Consider the following 14,943-nt stretch of genomic DNA (forward strand, 5'->3'; position numbering starts at 1 on the left):
TTTTTTTTTTTTTTTTTTCTTTTTTTTTGCTTAAGCATTTTCAACAACTATTTCCTAAGTGTATTTTCTGTGTAAGGTACTATGGTAGAATCTGGGAATGCAAAGGAATAAAATGTGGTTTTTGGTCTTAGTAAATAAACGAATATAATAAGGCTATAATAGGATAGGAATATGACAGAATAAAATGTTTTAAAAACCCAGGAACTCAATACTTATGACACAAAGTAGTACGGGAATATAGGAGAGGGGCCAGAATCCTTCCCAAGGCTAGGGCTGGGATAGGGTAGGATTAAGGTCTACTTAAAAGGTTTCCCACGGGAACAAACATTTGTGTTTGCACTTAAAGGTAAGGTGGAATTCATCAAGTGTAGAAGTGGGCAGATAACATTTTGGTCAAAAAGAATAAAAGTGAGGATGTTTGTAATTGCAAAATGTGTTTTAAGATTTTTTAAAATAATCAGGAAAGGATACATGTGTATGCTAGGTGGAATGGGGGGCTGGGGAATGGATTAGCTGACCCTGAGATCTGGTTTAGACTGGAAAATGTACTGATACCACATAAAGAGCCTGGATTTAACAATGATCATATAGTGTGTAGTGTCTTGACCTCTACTGAAAATTTTGAGGTACATTACAAGTACTTTATTAGCAGCAGTAAAGCACAGAGTCAGGGAATAATTTGCTTTGGAAATATTTTAGAGCATATGAAAATGTCATTGTCACTCATGTGTATTGTGATATGCCTTTTGGAGAGAAGGTGGGCAGAATGACAGCTGGTATGCCTGAATTTGCAAATAATCCTAGGCATAGAAGTGGATGTGAATGGAGCTGCTCAGATGAACAGTATCTATCATCTGTCACCCTTGCTTGTCATAAAAGGGAGAACAAGTGCAAACTTCTGCTACCGGCAATTGGGAGCCACTGAAGGTTTAGAAATATGTTTTATTGGTACAAAATAATTGTACATATTTATAGGGTACATGTGATATTTTGATACAAGCATGATCAAATCAGGGTATTTAGAATATATATCACCTTGAACACTTATCATTTCTTTGGGTTGGAAACATTTCATATCTTCTCTTCTAGCTATTTTGAAATAGACAATATATTGTTGTTAACTGTATTTACCCTGCTGTGCTATCAAACACTAAAAGCTATTTCATCTCTCTACATGTTGGTACCCATTAACCAACTTGTCTCCATCCCCCTGAATCCTTCCCAGGCTCTGATAACTATTGTTCTATTCTCTACCTCCATGAGATCAACTTTTGAAGCTTCCACATATGAATAAGAATATACTATTTGTCTATTTTTAGCTTATTTCACTTAACATAATGACCTCCAGTTTCATACATGTTGCTGCAAATGACAGGATTCCATTCTTTTATGGCTGAATAGTATTCCATTGTGTACACACATCACGTTCTCTTTATCCATTCATCTGTTGATATAGTCTTAGGTTGATTCCATATCTTGGCTACTGTAAATAGTATTGCAGTAAACATGGGGGCACAGTTATCCCTTTGACTGACTTCCTTTCCTTTGTGAAAAATGTCATTGGTATAATGATTGCATTAAATCTGTAGATTGTATTAATGTTTTCACACTGCTGATAAAGACATACCTGAGACTGGGTAATTTATAAAGAAAAAGAGGTTTAATAGACTTACAGTTCCACGTGGCTGGGAAGGTCCCACAATCATGGTGAAAGATGAAAGGCATGTCTTACATGGTGGCAGACAAGAAAGAATGCAAGCCAAGCAAAAGGGGTTTCCCCTTATAAAACCCTCAGATCTCCTGAGACTTATTCACTACCGAGAGAACAGTATGGGGGAAAGTGACCCCATGATTCAATCATGTCCCACTGGGTCCCTCCCATGACACATGGGAATTGTGGGAGCTACAATTCAAGATGAGATTTGGGTGGGAACACAGCCAAACCATATCAGGTAGTATTGTCATTTTAACAATATGATTTTTTTCAGTCCATGAACAGGAATCTTTCTATTTTTTTGGTGTCATCTTCAATTTCTTTCATCAGTGTTTTGTAGTTTTTCTTGCAGAGATCTTTCATCTCCTTGGTTAAATTTATTCGTCAGTATTTTTTAAGCTATTGTAAATAAGACTGCTTTCTTTATTTTTCAGCTAGTTCATTATTGGTGTATAAAAATGCTACTGATTTTCATAAGTTGAGATTTTGTGTCTTGAAACTTTACGGAATTACTTTATAAGTTCTAAGACTTTTCTTGGTGAAGTCTTAAGGTTTTTCTCTATATAAGATCATGTCATCTGCAAAGAGTGACTAACCTGACTTCCTCTTTCCTGATTTGGGTGCTTTTTATTTCTTTTCCTTGCCTGACTGCTCTGGTTAGAACTACTAGTACTATGTGGAATAAGAATGGTCAAAGTGGGCATCCTTGTCTTATTTAGTTCTTAAAGGAAAGACTCTCCTCTTATCTCCACTCAGTATGATGCCAGCTGTGGGTTTGCTGTATAGGGACTTCATTACATAGAAGTATATTCCTTCTATGCATAAATTATTGAGTTTTTATCATGAAGAAAAATAGAATTTTAGCAAATGCTTTTTCTGCATCTATTGATATGATCATATGGTTTTTGTCCTTCATTCTGCTGATGTGCTATATCACATTTATTGATGTTGAACCATCCTAATATCCCAGCAATAAATTTCACTTGCTCATGATGTATTATCTCTTTGATGTGTTTCTGAAGTTGGTTTGATAGTTGAGGATTTTGTATTTATGTTCATCAGAGATACTGGCTTGCTCTTTTCTTTTTTCACTGTATCCTTATCTGGTTTTGATATCAAGATAATGCTGGTTTCATAGAATAAATTAGGAAGAATTTCCTCTTCTTCCATATTTTGGAATAGTTTGAAAAAAATGATATTAGTTCTTTATAATTTTGGTATAATTCAGCAATTCAGCAGTACCATCTGGTCCTGGGCTTTTCTTTGATGGGAGATTTTTTTTTTTTTTTTTTGATTCAATCTCATTAACTGTTATTGGTGTGTTTGGTTTTCTATTTCTTTATAGTTCAAGCTTGGTGGGTTTTATGCATCCAGGAATTTATTCGTTTCCTCTGGGTTTTCTAATGTATTAGCATACAATTGTTGAAAACTGTATGCTAATACAGTTTTCATACAGAAATCATAGTATCTCTAATGATTTTTATATTTCTGTGGTATTTGTTGCTATGTCATCTTTTTCATTTCTGATTTTATTTATTTGAATCTTCCCTCTTTTTCTTGGTTAGTCTAGCTAGATTTTGTTTATCTTTCAAAACGCCACCTTTTTTTTTTCATTGACCTTTGTATTTTTTTAGTCTCTATTTAGTTCTGCTCTGATCTATTTCTTTCCTTTTACTAATTTTGGGTTTGTTCTTGCTTTCCTAGTTCTTTGAAGTGCATTGTTAAATTGTTTGACATTCTTCTACTTTTTGATGTCGGCATTTACCACTATAAACTTCCCTCTTCGCACTGCTTTTGCTATATTCCATAGGTTTTGGTACTTTGTGTTTCCATTTTCATTTGTTTCAATTCTTTTTATTTCCTTCCTAATTTCTTCATTGAGCCAATAGTTGGTCATAAGCATGTTGTTTACTTTCCATGTATTTATACAGCTTCCAAAGTTCTTCTTGTTATTGACTTCTAGTTTTTTCCTTTGTGGTCTAAGAAGAGACTTTATATAATTTCTATTTTTAAATTTTTGTTGAGACTTGTTTTATGGCCTAACACATGGTCTATCCTGGAGAATGTTACATGTGCTGTTAAAAAGAATGCACATTCTACAGCTGTTAGATAAACTGTTCTGTAAATGTCTGTTAGGCCAATTTGGTCTAAAGCGCAGTTTCAATCCAATGTTTATTTTCTGTCTACATGATCTGTCCGATGCTGACAATGGTTGAGGTCCCCAACCATTACTGTGTTGGAGTCTTATCTCACCCTTTAGGTCAAATAATATTTCCTTTATATACCTCTGTGCTCCAGTGATGCATATGCATATATATTTAGAATTGGTATATCCTCTTGCTGAATTGATCCCTTTGTCATTATATAATGATCATCTTCATTGTTGTTGTTTTTTACTATTCTTGAAGTCTATTTTACCTGATACAACTATAGTTACTCGTGCTTGTTTTTGTTTTTCATTCCCATGGAATATATTTTACCATCCTTTCACTTTCAGTCTTTATGCGTCTTTACAGGTGAAGTGAGTTTTTATGAGCAGCAAATAGTTGGGTTATGTATTTCTATTCAGTAAGGCTGTCTATATATTTTAAGTGAGAAATTTAATCCATTTACATTCAAGGTTATTATTGGTAGGTGACGATTTTTGTCATTTCATTAATTGTTTTCTGATTGTTTTGTATAGCCTTTTTCCCCCTTTCTTTCTTATTGTTTATCATTGTGGTTTGATGTTTTTTTGCAGTGGCAACACTTGAGTCCTTTCTCTTTCTCATTTGTGTGTTTGCTCTGCCACTAAATTTCATTCTTGTGTTTTTGTGATGGTAGCTACTATTGTTTTGCTTATAGAGGTAAAATCTGGACTTCCTTAAACATTTATTGTAGGGATGTTCTAATGCTAATGAATTCCCTCAAGTTCTGCTTGTCTGGGAAAACTTTGCTGGGAATAGTATTCTTGGATGAATTGTTTTTTGCTTTTAACACTTTGAATATATCAATTTACACTGTCTCCTGATCTGTAAGGTTTAAGCTGAGAAAGTTGCTGTTAGTCCGAAGGGGGTTTCCTTATTTGTAACTTGATGCTTTACCCTTGATGCTTTTAGAATTTAATCTTGTTTTTAACTTTTGAAAATTATACTATAATGCGTCTTGGAGAAGACCCTTTATGTTGAAGCTGTTTGGGGAACACTGGGATTCCTGTATCTGGATATCTATATCTCATCCAAAATGGGAAATTTTCAACTGTTATTTCATTAAATAGGTTTTCTATACCTTTGTCCATCTTGACACCTTCTAGAAAAATAAAAATTAGAATATTTGGTCAGTTTACGTGTCCTATATATCATATTATGTAGGCTTTCTAATTTTTTAAATAGTTTTTCTTAACTTTTTTTTTTTTTTTTTTGAGACAGTCTCACTCTGTCATCTAGGATGGAGTGCAGTGGTGCTATCTTGGCTCACTGCAAACTCCTCCTCCTAGGTTCAAGTGATTCTTATGCCTCAGTCCCCCGAGTAGCTGGAATTATAGGCATACACCACCCCGTCTGGCTATTTTTATTTTTTTTTGTATTTTTAGTAGACATGGGGTTTCACCATGTTGGCCAGTCTAGTCTCAAACTGCTAGCCTCAAGTGATCTACCAGCCTCAGCCTCCCAAACTGTGGGATTACAGGCATGAGCCACCATGCTTGGCCTTACCGGGTTATTTTAAAAGATGTCTTCATATTCAGAAATCCTTCCTTCTGCTTGATCTAGTCTATTGTTGAAGCTTTCACCTGTACTTTTTATTTCATTTGATTAAATTATTCAGTTCCAGGATTTCTGTTCGACTCTTTTTTATAATATCTCTTTGTCAAATTTCTCATTCAGACCATAAACTGTTTTTCTGAATTATTTGTATTGTTTATCTCTGTTGTCTTCTATTTTACTGAGCTTCCTTAATATCATTATGTTGAATTCTGTTTCAGGAATTTCATAGATTTCTTTTTTGTTGAGTCTGTTGCTAGAGAATTATTGTGTTCCATTAGAGGTATGTTTCCTTCTCATGTTTCTTGTGTCCTTACATTGATACCTCTATATGTGGTATGACAGCTGCTTCTTACAATTTTATTGATTGGGTTTCATAAGAAAAGATATTTTTCTTTATAGATGAACTATAGTGTTGGTTGAATAGGGTGGCTGGTTTTAATTCTAAGTGGACACAGTAGTATCTGTATGACTTCTTTGGCTATAATCAGCATCAGTGGTGTATCTGAGTTCCTTAGCAGCTTAGGCTGCAGTTTTTAGTAGAATCTAAGGTGAGCCTTTGCAGAGGACAGGGACACAAGGTGGGTTGATCCTTGGGCCCCACTGGCAGCAACAGTGAGTTGAACATGACAGGCTTTAAGCCCCTGGGTAGTGTATGCAGGTATCAGTGGTAGCAGGTCCAGGCAGCTTACTCAGGTTCTGGCAGTGGCAGTGGTGGGCTGGGTGGGCAGTTAGGTCCTTGGGCCCAGGGGTGGCATGCATGGCATCAGTGAAGGCAGTATCAGCACTGAACCTATCCTTAGATCCCCACTGGTACATATGTACACCAGCAGTGGTGGTAATGGGCTGGAAGGACCCGTCCTCAGGCCCCATGTGGCTCATGCAGGTGGGTGCTGGCAGCAGTGGTGAAGGCAGGCTCGAAAGACCCATCCTTAGAACCCTGGGAGAAGTGCACAGACACTAGTGGTGGTAGACGGGGCAGGTGAATCCTCAGATCTCTGGACAATGTGTCTGGACTCTGGCAGACTGAGTTGATTCCCAGTTCTCAATGATGTGAGCAGGCACTGGCAGGGGCAGTGCTGGGAGGGGAGGAACTGTCCTTAGGCTCTCTGATGCTGTATGCCCATGGGAAATTTAAAATATGGGGTGACATGATTAATGCTGTATTTTTGAAAGTGAACTCTGGAAATAGAGTAGAGGCATTAGATTTAAACTTCTGGAACCTTTCTATTCAGTGGTCTACCAACTAGGTACTGGGAGCTAAGTGCTCATGAAGATGTAGAGTTACTATTCTGACAGAAAATATGCAACGTCTAAAAATTGCATTATTTTGGGGTCAAATATGAATTTCATAAATCTAATTTCATAAATCCATAAATCTAATGGATTTAGTCATTCTAAACAAGATTAAATGGATAAGTCATTCCCCTGTCAAATGTTTAAAATGATTTTAAAGTTGCTTGAATCTCAGACTGCACTTCATTCATTCTCCTCTCATTTAGTTGTCATAATTCTGCACTCATTTACCACTCCTGAAGCTTCTAGATGGGTTCCAAAGGAAACTCAAAGCTCATGACAATGCAGATATTTAATGGCTTTCATCACGTTCTCAGAACTCAGAAGCACTACAACTAAACAGAATTCTTCAAGGGCAAGGATCATCCCTTATTCACGGTTTTGTCACCAACTGTCACACAGGGCCTGGCCTACTTACTGTATGGCCTGATAAATGCATTAAAGTCCGTGTTTTAGTTTCTGCTTGTTTATGGTATCAACGAGCATTCAAGTTCCCCTATAACCTTATAATTCATCTGTACTAACTTTTCACCCACAGCAGAATGCTGAAGATACTATGAGAGTACTCAATGAAAATGCTAATTGGCTAATTACTATCAATAAAGACAATAAACATATATAACGGCTTCTGGAACCTTTCTATTCAGTGGTCTACCAACTAGGTACTGGGAGCTAAGTGCTCATGAAGATGTAGAGTTACTATTCTGACAGAAAATATGAAACGTCTAAAAATTGCATTATTTTGGGGTCAAATATGAATTTCATAAAATATTGGAAATACTGTTTAAAGAACTTTAATCTGGCTATGAATGATCTCAGTTATCATATGCCCTTAAACTGGTAAGTGCTTGGAAGTCTGCAAAAAAATATGGACGCATAGGTTGTTTTGAGCCTATCTTCACCAATTACAAAAACACTCATTTGTCACATATTAGAATCCTTGTAGGTTGGAAATGTTAAAGAAGGAAAATTAATGTAAATATCTAGAACATATTTATAAAGATATACACCTTCAGTGAATTTTCCAAACAGTAAAAATGATGTGTAAAAAAATGTATGAAGTCTAACACCATGAGTAACCTGGTTCTTTTAGTACTGATTGTTTGGAAAAATTATATTACATTGTTGTTAGTTTTATTTTAAATTGTCTTTGCACACTTACATTACTTAGCCAAGTGTTCAAAACTTTGAGGATCTGAGTCTCTTTATTAACCAGAAATTCTAGGATAGTTAAAGAAAAACTGAGTTCATCTTTTTTTCTGTGAATATTAGCTAAGTTAATTAATGTTTTTGCTTCCAGTGTCCCCATATTTTTAATTATCAGGTAGTTAAAGGCTATTCCCTATATGATTAAATGATCAAGAATAAAGGCAGTGATGTAGGACTAGTGTGTATGTAGGTGGAATTAATACTGATTATTATTCCAATTCCTGTTCATCATGACATGAAAATCAGAGAATGCTAGAACTGTATCTCAATTATTCCATATAACTGTCTCATTTGACAGGAAAAGAACTTCAGCCTTGAGCCAGACTTTAGGCCTCAATTTGAGGGATAGTTTCCAATCCCCAGTTAAGGACAATTTCAAATCCTTATTAAAGAAATTATATGATGAAATATATTTGAGTTCTACCTTAAACACTTTTGAGGATAGAGAAGTTAAAAATTCTAGTTCAGATTTCTTTTAGTTATTATTTAAGAAATGATTCAATATATGACTAGTTAATGCTACAGATTTACAGTGTTAGCCTAAAAATTAAATACTAATTTCTTACCCATGATCTGGGGCAAGTCATTCCCAACTCTGTCAGTTGCTTTAAATTCAGATAGCAAATGATAGAATTATTTCAAGCTTGATTGCTTGTTTTTAAAATCTGGAGTTGAGAACATATTACTAGAAACAATACTTTTAGAAAAATAAGGTAAATACACATTAGCTATTGATCCTAGTAGCTTTGATACAAATTTGTTTTGTTTCTAAAAGATGATTAAAAGTTGAAAGAAACCTTGAAATCTTAAAATATTTTTTCCAGTGACATATAACACTTTTTAATGATAAATAAAATATATCATTCTACAAAGAATCCTTGCATTTATTATAAAGGTTAATGTACAGCCGCATATCCTGCCATATATTCAGAAAAAGAAGTCACTACTTTTAGAAAACAATTAAATACAGCTATTAAAATTGCATCAATTAATCATGAAAAAGAATAATAGATTGCACTTTTCCAGAAAGAGATTAATATTAGTGATCACTGTTGTATTCACATGAAATTATTAATAAGTATTTGAAAGGGCATTCATTTATCTGTGTTACACAAAGACTAACAGAGCTAAAGTTGAGGAAAAAATGTAATTTCAAACTCAGCAGAACTATGGAGTTAATTTCCAGTCGTAAAAAGGCTCTTTCACATTTAATTTTAAGAAATAGGACTGAAAAAAATCACTAGAAGACTTCAACATAAACAAAGTATGGTGCTTGCTTTTTCCGTACTTGTAAATTTTCATCTTTTGAGAAAAGGAAGACTTATTTTGGCCAGGGATTGTTATTCATCAGAAGTGCCAGCAATAACTATAATTAACTAAAACTATTGCAGAAATATTTATACCAAAGTAAGAAGGAAAACAAGAATTAATTATAATGTTTCATTTAATGGGAGTGAAGTGAGGATGAGATTTACCACATAAATAGGGGCTCAAAAACATTAGCAGAATTCTTTTCCTTTTTAAAGTTGCTTTAATTGCAAATGAGATTTTAATCTTGGTAAAACTGGCTGAATACTGACCAAGAAAGCATGACCTATCGATATACCTATAATACCTACAGTTATTACAATTGTAGCCTCAGATAATTAGATGACTGGAACTAAAGGTTCAGAAAATAGTATGTTTTTGAAACCCTCTTCCTATTTGTATATCTAGGGTGTTTGTGTGTATGTGTGTGTGTGAGAGAGATGCAGAATAACAGAGTGATTAAGAAGCAAGATGTGGGAGCAAGTCTGCCTGGCTTTGCATCTTGGTTTCTTGAGCTGTGGCATTTTGGACACGTGACTTAACCTTTCATCACTTTCTTCCTTTCTAATGAATCAATGCATCTAAAACACTAAGCTTGGCTCAAAGTAAGTGCTATGTATATGTGTATTTTTTTTTTTTTAACCATTCTCCTCCCCCCAGAGATGAAAATTCAGCCAACTGAATGGTTTATTTTACCCTAAAAATTCTGCAAGACTTGAACCTAGAAGTAAGACTATGACTGAAATATAAGAATGGACTCTGAAATTAAGTATAAGTTGTTCATAGAAATGAAGAAAACACTAAATGTATCATAAGAATAATTGAACACCTTCTGAATCCTCTTATCTGATCAGAATTGTCACACAAATGCAGGTGTATTTTCTCACATCCAGAGGTTTGTAATACATACTGAATCAGGCTTCCACATGCAAGTATATGGTAGTCCAATCAAATCTGCCACTAGAATAGCTAGTTCTACTTTTTAAATGTTCAATGAGTCTAGTTTCCAGAGGGCAAATAGAATAAAGATACCTAAGATTTTGTTTCTACTCTATTAATGCTATCTCTATCTAAACTATTAATGGTAGAAACTAAACTATACCAAGTTTAAAAAGAAGTGCATCTGCTTCTTAGTTTATTGAGGTTAGCATTTTCACACTGTATGTCATATATCACATGCAAACACCAAGGTAGATCAATGTAAGTGATCACACGTTTGAAGAGTCACAAGCTCCCTTTGTGATACAACACTGCCAAGTCACTTTTTTCTCAACTTATCAGCTTAAAGTGTCAAATTTTGCTGCTTTCCTGCATACTGCAAGAAAATTCTCTGTCTCACAAATGCTCCTTAAGATCAAGTAATCAATATTTATACTTTGGTATTTCATTTTTAAAAATCTCAAACATAACATGACAGTAATGGTAGCAGTAATAGTCACAAGTGTTAATGTACCATAACAGTTTTAAATGCTTTCTGCATGCCGACACTGTTCAAAGCACTTTGCATGTATAATATCATTTGACCTTCACTTGAACTCTGTGAGGAGTATACTATTATAATCCTCATTTTATAGATGAGAAAACTAAAGCCCAGAATTTTTTTTTTTTAATACTTGCCTAGAGACCACATAGAAAACTGTATAGCTGGAATTCAAAGCCACCATGCAGTCGGGTACCTGGACCTATAATATTCTACATTATACTGTCTCCATGAAGTAGTTTCTAAATTTGATTTTGGCCCAATACAGAACTGCTTTTGGGGAAGCTGTATTGTGTGTGTGTGTGTGTGCGCATGCGTACACGCGTGCGCATGTGTGTGTTGGGAAGCCTGTGATTATTACCTCCTACTTGATGGGTGTCCTTTCAAACAACAGTTTGAAAACCTCTGGTCTAGTCTATCTGAACTTGTCCAGGAAGTTTCTGTCGCTAATGGTGTTTTCACAATTGTCTAGAGTTTTCACATCTTCACCAAAAATCATGAAGATAAAACCTGAAAAAATGCTATTCGCAGATATTTGTAGTCCTAGAGATACAGTAAGACACAGTACTTAACTATCTTGCTCTGGGGAATGATAAGGACTTTCTCAGCTGTGCAAAGTCAGCAGATATCATTCTATTGTGTTCTTCATGTAGCTTGGTGACCACTGATATCCAGACCATACTGAGGTGGAGAACCCAGTTTTAAAGGCAGATGCCAGGGTGGAAAACAAGTGGAATCCTGACCAAACTAATGGTTCAGAGAATAGTATGTTTTTGAAACGCTCAGGTGTTCCTAGGCCTACCATACAGTCACAACCAGATTTTTGAGCTAATCTGTTAATTTCACCCTTGAACCCTCAGGTCAACTGGATGGGCTTCATCAGCATATTACAGTTCCAGCATATAGACAAACTGATGAAATCTAAAATACTGCCACAGAAAACACCATTGTATTAGATTATGCTGGTGTCAACAACTGGGGACATCAGAACAGGGTTCTGAATAGAAATCTCCATCTTCTAAGCAGTGAGGGTCCAGTGTTCCTGGATAGTTTATCTGAACTGGGCAAGCACATTAGCATCTCTTTGAGCACAATTGTATTGAAATGTAAGAAACTAGAAGATGTACACTGGAAATAATAAAGTCCAAGTTTTAGATTTAGATCTGTGACCTCATTCAAATAGATTAACTTCTGGCTTCAGCTTCTTATTTGAAAATTAACAACAGATGTCAAAGATATCTGAAATAAATATGAGCTACAATATTAAGCAACAAACCAGCCTGACATTTTGTTTTATAATAATCTCATATAAAATTACTTTCTTCTTTGCAACAAATATAATTCCTTATTGCAAATTAGGCACTTAGGGAAACAGTTAATTCCTCCAGACCATTAGGCTCATTCTCAGTTTTGCCTGGAGTAAAGAAAGGGTATGAAAGAAACAATGGAAGATTATATATCAAATATCTTCTCTTTGACTATACCCTGAGGACTAGACATTAATGAGATTGCTAATAAGTTTTATTAGGGCCCTATATGCTAATGACTTCCTACTTTATTTTTTTGCAAAATGGAAGCTTCCTGAGGATAGGTTTTCCTCTGGCTTACCCAAAGGAATGAAACAGCATCAATTAAAGTTAGATATTATACTGCATTGCAGTAAATGGTGAAAGAGAATTAAGAAAAAGCCTTTTAGAAATAGCTTACCTAAATATGAGTTTTTGTTTTGCATTTTATTTTTTAAAAGTTTTCATAGAGTAATGAAATTACATCAAATCATTTTAGAAAGGAAATACATGTTCCTTTCTTAATTTGCAGTTGTGCTGTATGTTTCTATGACTCATTGTTATTCACTTCAGTGACATTCACAGGAAGGAAATTTCCCTAAACAGATCCTAGAGAAGCATTTTTCTCTTGAGCACTACCATTTGACCACTTTGGAAAGTATGAGGATATTTGCTAAGTATATGCACTTGGGTATTTTAAGGGCTTATTTCGTAGAAAAACTGAAAGTTTCTGAAAGTTTCAGAAATGCGATATCTTAAGTCAAATTCTGACTGTGACCTTGATACTCTTGATGCCTACAAATGACCAAGATATCATTTCAAATCCAAGAATAACAAAGACAAATCATGGAATAAATAAAGTATGCTGCAACTCACATTTCACACATGAACACAATTGTATTCCTACCAAAGAGGCTCTTTTCCCTTTTATATTTCCATGTTGTCTGGGTTACAATTCACTGTCCTTAAAATATAAGTTCAGGCAGACATTCCTGTGTGTTTTGAAATGGATAGGGGCATGATAAACTGTAAATTTCTAGGCATCATACTCAGAGATGCTGATTCAGTTGTTCTTCGATAGGATTCAGGGGTCTAAATTTTTCTTAACACACCCTAGGTGATTCTGAGGCAAGGAGGTCCAGGGACCACCTCGTGAGAAACACAGTTTTATTCGACAAATCCAGAATGAGCTACAGCAGGGCTGATCCTGTTTAAACACAAAAAGTTAAAAATCCAGGTTCCAGTTAACATCTCACAGAAACCATTACGCCAGTACCAATGGACTATGTTTTGAAATTCTCATGTGAGCAAAAGGCACTGCATGCTATTTTTTTTCAATTATAAATAAAAATCAGCTGGGAGTTGAATAATTTATGGCTTCCTATAAAGCTGAATTTGAAAACATCAAGCTGGCAGCCTGTGCCATTCCAACCCACACATGGACAGCTGCCATGCACGCATATCCGTTACTTTTTTGAGATTATCTCCACATGCTGTATTATCTGGCTTTCCACATTAGCAAGTAACATGAAGCACAATCAATATCACAGAGGCCACAACACAATTAAAGACAAAGATGAGGCATCCATAGCTTGCTGGTATGGAAACCTGAAGGGAATAAGGTATTATCCTCTACTTATGGAAGCCTATTTGGGATAAAAATAAAGATAAATCTGATAGTTATGGACTTACTAGAGGTCCCTTCAGAAATACTCAACTTTCCAATTAAGATTGTAATCAATAATGAAACTTAAGAAATCAAAATCATAAAATGGTTATATATTACAAGTCAACTGGATGAGAATGTTGAAAGTGTAAGATTCCTTTGAGAGGAATTTTATTACCTTACAAGGAGATAGTATATGAGCATTTCTTACACTGGGACTTTACATATCAGGTTTTGAATTTTCCATGTATTTCCATTGAGCAAAATGAAAAATATTCAGTTGTAAGAATTTTTATCCTGAATTTCATATGCCGCATTTCCCCAAATGCTCCAAATATTTTTTGGTCCTTGTAGTTCTGGCTCACCAATAGAACAGACACTAAATTTATGCAGTAATAGATCAAAACCGAAAAAAAAAAAAAAAATCTTCAAAGGTGGTATCTGATAGCCCAAATCTGAGTAATATTTTTTCTAATGGTAATAAGTCCTTTTCATTGATGAATTTTTTCACCCATTAATTCTTATTCCCTTCAGGTTTTGCTAACGTGGAGTGTAGCATTTCACACTTTATTGCTTAAAAGAAACCCTACACGCACCTCCTGTGTGTTCTGGTTCCCAGGTGCCTTCACCAGGTAGGGGCTGCTGTAATGAGGAAACTCTGCTCTCTGGTGGCCTCAAGGTAGATACTAGTCTGTGGAATTTGTGAATTCTGTCTCTGACAAGAATAGCATTACCCCTCTCATGTTCTGCACCCTCTCTGGCATCAGACCGACCAAGATCCTTTTTTTGAACTACATTTGCAATCTCAGCTACCAGGTCTGACTCTGATTCTGCCTTTTCTGTAGGATTATATTTGTGCACATGAACAACATCTTCCCTTTCTCCTAGCAGCTTGGAAAGTAGTGAATAGAAATCACCTGTGGAAAAAAGAGAAGAGATAAGGGTATGGAGGGTAGATAAGATTGCAAAATTTACAAAATTTGGTGCTTTAAAAAATATCTACTCATTTCTCATAATAAACAAGAGAGAAGTTTGCACTCAGACTTTTAAGCATAGGAGGGGAAAATAAGAAAATTCCTAGACCAGTGAAATACTTTATTTCATATATCATCTATTTCTTTATGTTATAACATCTATTGACATACTAGTAGGAAAAAATAATGCTTATGTAATTGCATGGCACATTTCAATAAATGGTTTGCACAGTATAGTTTAATTGATATGGAAATTAAGAGCTCATCAGA

The 14,943-nt window shown here is 35.1% G+C and overlaps 1 protein-coding gene across 13 annotated transcripts in view; it reads right to left on the bottom strand.

The window, feature by feature from the left end:
* Positions 1–14,943, bottom strand: part of PAM (peptidylglycine alpha-amidating monooxygenase) — a 177,177-nt gene that overhangs the window by 40,815 nt on the left and 121,419 nt on the right. For 8 of the 13 annotated variants that reach the window (XM_017869165.1, XM_017869164.1, XM_017869159.1 and 5 more), the window contains exon 14: positions 14,296–14,616. The exons of the other annotated variants lie outside the window; for them this stretch is intronic. In XM_017869165.1, the coding sequence (XP_017724654.1) occupies positions 14,296–14,616 (321 nt within the window). The remainder of the gene's footprint in view (positions 1–14,295; positions 14,617–14,943) is intronic. 13 annotated transcript variants of the gene reach the window in all.

The sequence above is a fragment of the Rhinopithecus bieti genome, unplaced genomic scaffold (assembly GCF_001698545.2).
Source record: "Rhinopithecus bieti isolate Rb0 unplaced genomic scaffold, ASM169854v2 scaffold_4104, whole genome shotgun sequence".
NCBI lineage: Eukaryota > Metazoa > Chordata > Mammalia > Primates > Cercopithecidae > Rhinopithecus > Rhinopithecus bieti.